General features: G+C 32.9%; 1 protein-coding gene across 1 annotated transcript in view; it reads left to right on the top strand.

The window, feature by feature from the left end:
* The first annotated feature begins 7,471 nt into the window (after positions 1–7,471).
* The window catches only part of LOC132608843 (auxin-induced protein PCNT115), a 39,828-nt gene continuing 36,435 nt past the window's right edge, over positions 7,472–10,864 (top strand). The window contains exon 1 of the mRNA XM_060322612.1: positions 7,472–7,732. Within this exon, the coding sequence (XP_060178595.1) occupies positions 7,499–7,732 (234 nt within the window). The 5' untranslated portion in view covers positions 7,472–7,498. The remainder of the gene's footprint in view (positions 7,733–10,864) is intronic.

Raw genomic sequence — 10,864 nt, 5'->3', positions numbered from 1 at the left:
TGTTTTTATACGAGTGTTTTGAGCCTTTTTGAGGTTGAAGAGGAATTGATGACTGGTAACTGGTATTGCCGGTTTGCTTACCTAGCTGGAATTGACACCTGGCATATCTGCCAATTGATATAATTTGAAGAAAATACATCAGAACTGCCCTAAAATTGATATATATATATATATATATTTATTCGTTGGTATATATATTTTTTAATTTCGTTTTTATATGAATGAAATTAATTTTTTTTTATCCTATTTTGTTTTTTAATACACGAAATGCAAAAAAAAAATTATAATTTCCTATTTTATTTTTTAATACACGAAATGCAAAAAAAAAAATTATAATTTCCTATTTCATTTTTTTATTCATGAAATGCAAAAAAAACCCAAAAAAAAAAACATATTTCGTTCATATTTTTTTAGACCAAAAGGTGGAAGGAGGGTATTTATGAGTCTTTTTCAATAGATTAAGGGTATTTTTGGACCTTTTCCGATAAAAAAAAATAAAAAAACATATTCTGTTAGTTTAAAGGGTATATTTGAGCCAAAAACAAACCTTAAGGGTATTTTTAGACCTAAAAGGTGGATGGAAGGGTATTTTTAGACCAAAAGATAGAAGAAGGGTATTTATGAGTCTTTTTCAATAGTTTAAGGGTATTTTTAGACTTTTTCCGTTGATATAATTTGAAGAAAATACATCAGAACTGCCCTAAAGTTGACATTTAAAAAAACACTTAAACCTTAAAGTAATTTCGAACTAATATTATTACCTCCTTTTTTCTCCACCTGGCACAGGGAGTGCATACTGTCTTAAAGAGCGTGTGAACCCAAGAAAAATAATTTCTACAAGTTTTTTCTTTATAAAATATATTTTCCTATTTTTCTTTGTTATTCTAATTTTTCCGTTATTCTTTTTTTCCTTTCTTTCTTCTTCAAACCAGTTGCCATCACCGCTGGACCCCACCGCTAATATTCCCTTACAATTTGATCAATTACTTTCGTAAAACCCATAAGATCAATGAAGGCAAAATTTAGACTTTTTATTTCCGTCTTCAGCCCAGCCCCATATAAATCATGGGGAGCTTATTGATTCTTTTTGAAATCTTCATTCTTAATTGTGTTGAAGTTATGAGAGAATTTAATTGATGATATCTCCCAAATTTTGAGTCTACTAGGAAAGGAAAAAATAATTATTTTGATTATCAACAACTCAACAATCTAGGAATAGAGGGGAAAAACTGAAACGCTAGTCTTAGTAGGCGTTTGGCCATAAGAATTATTCACTTTATTTCGGAATTTTTTTTACTTCTTTCACTTTTTAGCGTTTGGCCATAAGAATTTCGTTCCGGAATATCAAAAACTTATTTTTAAAAAAAAATCACTTTTTTCACTTTTTTACGACTACATTTCAACAAAAACTATAATTTCAAAAATTATGATCAAATACGACTCCAACTCCAATTCTAATTTCAAAATTCCATTTTTTTTTTTTTAATATTTATGCACAAACGGGGCCTTAGTGTTAATGAGAGGGTGGGAGGTTAGACTTAAAGTAGAAGAAAGAAAGAAAGAAAAGATAAGATATGGTGGGGAGGGGTTAGATGGAGAAGAAGTGTGTGGATGGGGTGAGGAATGGAGAAGTTACTTTAGTTAAGGTAAAGTCAAAAAGTAAGAAAAAGAAAAGAAAAAAGAAAGAAAAAATATAAGCAAAAACGAATTCACACTTGTCAAGAAAATACTGATGCGTGGTTAACACATTTTTAAAAAAAATTGGGTTGGTCCAAAAACGAGGTATTAATATAAGTTCAAAATTGTAGAATTCCCGTAAAATTTAAGTAGGCGTTTGGCTATATAAATCAAAAACTTTTTCACTTATTTTGGAATTTTGGAGTTGGAGTTGTGTTTGGCCATAGTTTTTGCAAATAGTATTATTTTTTTTTTGAAATGTACTTGTTTTGATTGTGAAAAAGATAGTAATAAACCAAATGCAAATCATAACTCAAATACAAATAAGTTTAGTCGGAACATGGAAGAAAATAAGGGCAAATACAAATCAACCATTTAGCTTCAGACATTATTTATATGTTTTCTTTTAAAGAAAGAAGATGACCAGCGTTTGATGCAAGTTTTAAATCGTGAATTTTAGGTAAAATTGAACATCCTTTACCTTTAAGCTATCTATCTCAATTATTTTAAGAGTGTTCAAAATTTAAGTTATATCCATTAGCTATAATATCTAATTCATCTACTTGTACCATTTTCCAGCCAAGGGTGTGCAGGTGACCACCCTTGGCCATGAGTGGCTCCGCCACTGGTTCCAATATAAGTGTTGTTTAGTAAAAACATATTTCAAAATAATTATCACTTTAAGAATTTAAGACAATAATTAATAATTGTTTTCAACTATACCATATAAAGAACTACTTCTTTTTAATAGTGCTCAATTTTTAAGAAACATCTAATAAATAAAAACAACTTATTAAATGATACCTTGTACTTCTTATTTGTTCTTAATAGACGTGAAAATTGCTAGGCATACACTTAGTTTTGGATGGAGCGCATATGTCTTAAGTGATTGCTGAAATAAATAATCTAAATTTAATTTAAAATAATTGTAAAAACTACTACTTCTTATAAGTAGGAAAATTATTTTTCTCATTTTAATAGGAATTAACTTCTATTAAAATGAATTTCTAAGATTTTTCCATATTATGAATTCCTCAGATTTTTCTTTTCTTTCTTAAAGTCAATTCCTAAGGTACCAAACACAACAAAAAGAATGGGAAGAAAAAAGGGACAAATCAAACATTATTTACTTTGTCCAACACCGGATCTACCTGGCTAATTGAATTCAGGCCCACTTATATTTTGTCTTTAATATGTTCTTCGACCCCAAAATCCTTCCTCTGCCTCAAATAGTATGGTTGGATAATGCATATAATGTTTTGCAGAATATAAATACTTAAAAATTAATTAAAATTCGAGTATAATCAATCACGGTTTTACATAGTTACATAAGCATCACATTGTATTAAGAGAGTCTTTTGGCTAGTTTAATTCACAAAGTGGTGGCGAAGTCATTATTACAAATATGGAGATAACAAAGAATAGTTACCATATTTCAATTTACAACCCATGAAGAGTAAAGAAACAAGCTCAATCAAGTGATGACGTGAGACGAGCTGATTTACAACCATGGTGGTCAAAAATATTTTAGACAGACATAGTACAGGAAGAAGCCTGCCAACTTTGGTGTCCAAAAATATTCGGATGATATGGATAGCACACAATAAATTTTTAAATCTTTGTGGTGGGTCATCTAATACTTAGGTCAAAAGAAAAATTTAATGATATTCGAATAAAATTCCATATTAAGAAGTTAGTAAAAAAGATTCACATATATAAAAGGTAAAATAAACTTTTAACGATATCAAGCCTTTTCTCAAAAGACTTTGCAAGTCTAATTCGAAATACACGGATGACATTATGTTAAAAATATCTTAAGAATAACTTAATCCAACACACATCTCATTTATAATATATTATCATAAGCCATCATATAGCCTTGCTATTGAAAGACACTTGTCCACAAAATCTTTAAGATCATATCCTACTTTAAAATTGGTGAGTCAGTTTCGGGCAAAAGATGATTCAGAAGTGGGGTAATATCTAATATGTACCTCGAGAAATAAGGAGATCTCTTAAATCTATTTAGGATTATTCAAAGAAAGATTCTTGGAATTATGATATCACAAAATATTATAAAGAATTTCTTTTTGCTATGTGGGACTTGCCAACTTTGGTAGAAGCAATTGGAGGGTGGGGTCTACAGTTCAATGTGTCAAACAGCAACTATCCTCACTCAAGTATGACGTGGTGCGCCTCTCCAACATCAGATTTTTCGAAGCAAGTAGGACCCTCTTAGTTTGCGTACTGTTCGCTATCTACCAAAAGTAATTTTGACCGGAAGGGAAGACTATAATGAGGATCTTTTTTTGGGATTTGGATCCCCTCCAGTAGGGGATCTATCCAGTTGGTCCGGTGCTATCTTGTATAGTTTACATGTGTCTCTTGAATAATTCAATGGACAAGATTTATTGTGTTAACCAATTGATCATAACCATAGTTATAAGCATTTCTCTCTCTTCACTCTTCTCTCTTCCTCTTTCTTTTCACTGCAGTGAACAGAAAAAAAAAGGCCCTTCCCTCGCTCCCAAATTCTAGAAAAAACAGAGCAAGAAAAGAACACAAATTCTGGAAAGCTAAAATATCAAAAATTCGTTAACTCTAAGTTTACCATGTACACTAAAAAATCGGAAGAACTTCGAAAAGAGAAATGCTGAAATGGAGAGTAACCTCAATTGAAGATTACAATTATGCAAGAACAAAAAGAGAAAGAAAAACCCAAGAAAAAATAGTGGATTCCACACAAAAAAAAATAATTCAAATTATTCTCCGAGTGCATCCGCTATTTTTCCCGTCAAAATCAAGCTACTCTTTTAATTTTTGAAATTTTATAACCCAACTGCATCCTTTGAATTTTGTTCTCCTCTTTTTATGGAAGACTTGGGATGATACGGTTTTCCCAAAAAAAAAAAAAATTGGCGTGAAAATAGTGGTAAAAAGAGAGTGATTAAGTGGTTAGCAATCTGCATTTCTTTTGGAGAGATTGAACAGTTTAGAGGAGCTTTTGTTTGCAATGAGAAAAAAGAGCGGAAGAGAGAGAAATGCTTATAACTACAGTTAATATCAATTGGTTAACACAATAAATCTTGTTCATTAAATTATTTAAGAGACACGTGTAAACTATACAAGATAGCACCGGACCAACTGGATAGATTCCCTACTGGAGGGGATCCAAATTCCTTTTTTTGAGAAGGCCCGAGTATACCCCGTATTATGAGAAAATGATTAAATATATTTTTCATTATATTTTGGGATCAAATATATCTTTATCATTATATTTTAAAGCTAAATATATCTCTCGTTCATTAAAGTTATTTAAGGTGGACGTCCGATCCTACGTGGCTGCCACACATTTGATGAGGTGGATGTCACGTGGCATGCCACCTCAATGCCCCTAACTCAATTTACCCCTCCCCTCTATTTGTTCTTCCACCGCTAAAATTTCCTTTTCCTCCACCACCATTACTCACCACAAAATCTAATGTTGCTCCGGTAATCCATTTGCCACTGTTCCTATATGCATTGGATGAAGAAACTGCCTCTGTTAGTGCAAGTGATGATATTGCTTCTTACCATGAAGAACTTGATGCCTATGATTGCTGCTAAATTGGAATTTAATTTCCCGTTCGTTCCTCTTTAGATTCTGCAAGACGAGGATTAATGTCCTCTTTTCTCTGAAGATTTTTATATTGTCCATGGTCATACAGCTTTGGGGAGTTGATAGTTCACGATGATTGATACAACTCAAGTTTTACAATTTTCTTGGCTAATTTATATGTTTTAATTTTATCTGTCTTTGCATTTCAGTTTTCATTTATACTCACGGCCATCGTAAAGATTCTTTGCTATTGAAAATTTGTTAATTCATTTTCTGTTGATTGTAACAATATGATGCTGTTCAGGTTGAATTTTCGAATTAGAGATGGTCATGTTGGCGGTAATGGTGGCAATGGTTGTGGAAGGAAAGGAAATTTTAGCGGTGAAAGAACAAATAGAGGGGAGGGGGTAAAATGGGTTAGGGGTGTTGAGGTGGCATGCCACGTGACATCCACCTCATCAAATGTGTGACAGCCACGTAGGATCGGATGTCTACCTTGGACAACTTTAACGGATGAAGGGTATATTTGGTCCTTTTCCGATCTTTTTTTCAACCAAAAGTAAAATAAAATGCTGCACTTAACTTTTACCCTCTGAAAATTTGTTGTTCAAGTTCCGATTTGTTCCTCTTTTCATTTAGGCACAAACGCACAATTTTGACGAAGCGATTCTCTTAAGAAAATATGTCGTACTAATTCAGCTATGATGGCGTTTCGCTCAAATAAATTGATTGAAAATTTCCTGAAGTTTGGAGTTGCAGCTCCAGAAAGAAATACAAGAGTTTAAATCACCTCAGTTCAAAATTCACGAGTATTTTTTGAGAAATTTGAACTATACCTGTAACTTCAAAAAAGATTTCAAATTCTATCACATTATGGTTGTTTCGTCTTAAAAGTAGTTAAGTATTTTTCAATTACATTTCAAAAGATGGTTAAATATCAACAATCATTTCAAACATTGACTATCCGGAATAATCTTTGACGAATTAAAATTTTACTAAGTAGGCGTTTGGTCATGAGTTTGAAAACATGAGATGAAACTAGCGTTTGGGCATGCATTTCATCTCATGGTTTCAAACCATGGTATGAAACCCAAATCATCCAAAAAAGCATGATTTGGGGTTTCAAAAATTTTAAATATAAAATTTGATCCATAAGTTTATATTTTATAAAAAAAAGACTCATAAGTTGGTAGATATTTTTAACAATTACTCTCACCAATCATTTACCAAGCTTTATTTATGTCTGTCATGTGGGAGGATTATGTTAAAGAATAGTTACATTACTATTCATGTTAAATTTTCTTTTTTATTGAATTAAAGTTTGATCAATTGATGTTGCATTTTTTAGAAAGGCCTTCTAGTAGCGTATTAATTTTGTTATGAACTATGACTTGCTCATTTGATAAGATTGTATAAGAACTGAGAATAATTTGATAATTTTCACAACTTCTGCGGTTTTTATGTCTATAAGAAAAAATACAACTTAAGAAATTCAAATTGCATGTTCAAACATAATTTCAAATCATGATTTCATCTCATAATTTCAAACCATATACAAATGCATAGTTTCAAACCATATCCAAACGCCTCCTAATATTGATTGAGACTTGTATCTAAGTTGACAATAGACCTATATTTTCAATTATTAAAACTGCTCCGTCTGACTACTTGAAGTTAGCTACTTCCATTTGTTTTTCTTGACCAGTTGAGTTATAATTTTTATTTAATGTAAATTAATTTATTCTGTCTCGATCCAAATAACTACTCCAATAATTTATCTATTGTTCATTGATCTCATAGTCGCAGGGGTCAGAAGGACTTCTAGTTCATTAGATTTATTTAGTAGTAAGGAAAATGATAGTATATTCTTTCTTCTGCAAGATAAAATAAGCATTCATGTTAGACTTAATCCGATTCGAGAATCCAGTGTCAAATTATTTAAATAAAAATACTTTTATCATGTGAGTGCTCAATCAATCAAAATAGATAGGTATTGAGTATGTGAATGAAATTCATGCACTCAATATATTGACAAAACTAGTGACTTGTGTACTTACATACACCTTCTCAAAATCCATCATCAATGACGAACCAACACTAACCGGCTTCCACTCTCAGTCCAATGCATGCAATATCAACAATATTTATATAAACCCCATTTTGCTTTGCAGAGTAAAACAGTAAGTTCAAATCACATTAAGGCCAAAAAAAGTTCTTTTTTGAATGACAACAATGGTGAAAGAGGGAAAAAGAGTGGCAAGAATGAAATTGGGTACACAGGTACTTGAAGTATCTGCACAAGGACTTGGTTGTATGGGCATGTCTGCTTTTTATGGGCCACCCAAACCCAAACCCGATATGATCAAACTCATACACCATGCCATTAACTCTGGTGTCACATTTCTTGATACTTCTGATGTCTATGGGCCTCACACTAATGAAATCCTCATTGGCAAGGTATTTAACTATTTCCCACTTTGTCAAAATGTTTTTATTTTTCGTTTTTGAGAATATCTGTGAGTTTATGCAGTAATGGTTGTACGTGATGCTTGATTTGTTTTACCTAGAGGTATGTGATTGGTCAGTGTTTCTTCTTTCTGGGTTATGAAGCAAAAAAAAAACAAGGGTACATACATTATGACGCTAATAGCCTGTTTTTGGCTATGCTTCTAAAATATATTTATTTTTAAAGTGTTTTTTGTTTGAAGTGGCATTTTCCTAAAATGCTTTTGGAGATTAGCATTTTGTGTTTGAGTAATTGATTAAAAAATCACTTTTGCCGATGTTAGAGCAAAAAACTACTTTTTTTCCCGAAAAAAATAGCTTCTGCGATTAATTACTTAAAAAGTCTTTATTTTTACCTTAAAGCTTGGCCAAACACCTGAATTTTCTAAAATAAGCACTTTTTGATGAAATAACACTTTTGAGTTCCAACAAGCTTGGCCAAGTAGACTATAAGACTGTTTTGCGGATTTGTCTACATCTATGCTTTAAGATGATCGTAAATAATGCTTAAAGTGTTGTACCTTTTGATGTTGGTAGTCATTGGCGGATTTAGAATTTTCACTCAGGGTGTTCGGAAAAATAATTGAACCTAAATATTCACTGTAATATATGTTTAGGGTGTTCAAAAGTTAATATATGTACAAAAACACATAAAATTTACCCTAAATATACACTGTAATTTTTTGTTCAGGGTGTTCGGGTGAACACCCCGGGCTCTTGGTACATCCGCCCCTGTTGGTAGTGGTGTGTCATTGGTCTGTTTTTCTGCTTTCTATGGGTATGAAGCTAGACTATTTTGCGAGCTTCTCTAAATCTGTGAATTAAGATGATTGTACATAATGCTTGAAAGTGTTGTACCTTTTGGTGTTGGTTTTTTTGTTAGAGGAATTGTGTGATTGGTGCTTGTGTTGTTTGAGCTGGAGTACTATGCGAATTTCTCTGAATTCGACCATTAAAATGATTGTACGTAGTGTTAAAGCAAGTTAATGATTGGAGCTAGCTAAGTTGGTGTGAATGAGAAATGGAGGGAAAAAGACAATGGAAGGAAAATGAAGTTACTTTGAAAATGAGCTTTGTACCACATTGGTGGTAGAAAGGGAAAGTTATGTGCTTATATTAGAAAGCACTTCCTCTAGCTCTTAAAGGGTTGAGAAGAGGGACTCCCCTCGCGCCGTCGCCGTCGCTCGGCTTTGGATTGATTGATAATCTTTTTGGACCAAATTTATTTAAATTCAATCTTCATTTTCTGAATTTTTTTTTATTTTCGCCGTAAAATATTAATTAGTAATTAATTAAATTTTGGCGGAATAAAATTTTAAAAAAACTTCCCCAACGTTCTTATTTTTTCGGAAAAGGCATGGCCTCTCCGAACAACCACCAAGCCTATTCTGAACAGGCATGTTCGAGGCTATATAAACTGAGGCAATGCCTCAATTTTCGACTACTGATTTTTTTTTTTCTTGCATTGAAAATTCTGCATTCTTTCTCCAGAAATAAACTATCGAGTCTTAGTGTGTTTCGTTGCCAAATTTGAGTTCGGCGAAGTCGTACGCGTTTGAGGTACCGCCACTCCTGCGACAAGTATATCTGTTTTATCTTGGGAGGAAATAATCCGTAACCTCGGGTACAGTGAAGGGGTTAAATTCCTTAAGGACACATAGTGAATTATGTGGTCTCGGATATTTCTAAATTTCTTCACACAGTTTCTGTTTTCGTTTTTTCTACTTACTGGTTTTTTCCAGTTTCTGGTTCTGCTTTCATACAGTTCTGAACACGGGTGATAACAAGCTTAAGGAATTTACAAAAAAATTATTTCTGTGTTCATTTGTTGTTGTTTAGCGACTACAGAACGTTATAGAAAAAAAAATATTGTTTTCTTTAACATAAAACAGTGTTGTCCACAAAATAAAATAAACCTGCATCTTTGTTGTTTGCATGTAACGAACTTGTATGTTGTTTGGAGACTAAAATCTTCGGATTTCTACTCCGATTGAGATTAAAGTTTTCAGAACTTTCTACTCATTTGGATACTTGATTTGAAGATATAAAAACTTCATCAAGTATACAACATACAGTTTTCTACATTCTGTTTGAAGTTTTTTTTTTTTTTAAATCTGTTTTGTGTAAACTTGATTCGGTTTGAAGAAATAAAATCTTCACCGTTGTGTATTATATTTGTTGTTGTCAAAACAGATTCAGTTCGAAGATTTTTTTTAAAAATTAAACTGATTCACTGTTTATTAAATTTTTCTGTTGTTTCCTGCGACAGAAATGGGAGACCAAACTCCAAATTTGAATGCTACTGCTACTGCTACTGCCACACCAGCCCCCGTGGTTGGTTCTACGAGCAATACTGCGTCCTCCAGTCGTACTGCACCAGCACCGGCTCCGGCAGAGAAGCCCGGAAAATTCACCGGGATTGTTTTCAAACGATGGCAACAAAAGATGTTCTTCTATTTAACTACTTTAAGCCTTCAGAAGTTTATTAAGGAGGACGTTCCGGTTCTGCCGGAATCAACACCTGAGAATGAACGTTTTGTTGTAACTGAGGCATGGAAGCACTCAGATTTTTTCTGCAAGAATTATATTCTTAGCGTACTGGAGGATGATCTTTACAACGTCTATAGCAATGTGGGAACATCAAAAGAGCTATGGGATGCGTTGGAAAAGAAATATAAAACAGAAGATGCTGGATTAAAGAAGTTTATCGCTACTAAGTTTCTGGACTACAAAATGGTAGATGGCAAGTCTGTTGTTACTCAAATTCAAGAGTTGCAGGTTATCATCCACGATCTCCTCGCTGAAGGTATAAATCTAGTTAATACCTTTGTTGAAAGTATTCAGTACACCATTACTTACATATTGTTTGGTGTAGGTTTGGTGATTAGTGGGGCGTTTCAAGTTGCGGTAGTGATAGAGAAGTTGCCTCCTTCTTGGAAGGACTTCAAAAATTACTTGAAACACAAGCGAAAGGAGATGACACTGGAAGATCTCATCGTCCGGTTGAGAAACGAGGAAGATAACAAGGCAGCGGAGAAGAAGGTAAATGGGAGATCAACCATAGGGGGAGCACATATTGTTGAA

The sequence above is a fragment of the Lycium barbarum genome, chromosome 9 (assembly GCF_019175385.1).
Source record: "Lycium barbarum isolate Lr01 chromosome 9, ASM1917538v2, whole genome shotgun sequence".
NCBI classification, from domain to species: domain Eukaryota; kingdom Viridiplantae; phylum Streptophyta; class Magnoliopsida; order Solanales; family Solanaceae; genus Lycium; species Lycium barbarum.
The sequence above is the reverse complement of the archived record's forward strand: the minus strand, read 5'-3'. Positions and strand labels throughout refer to the sequence as shown.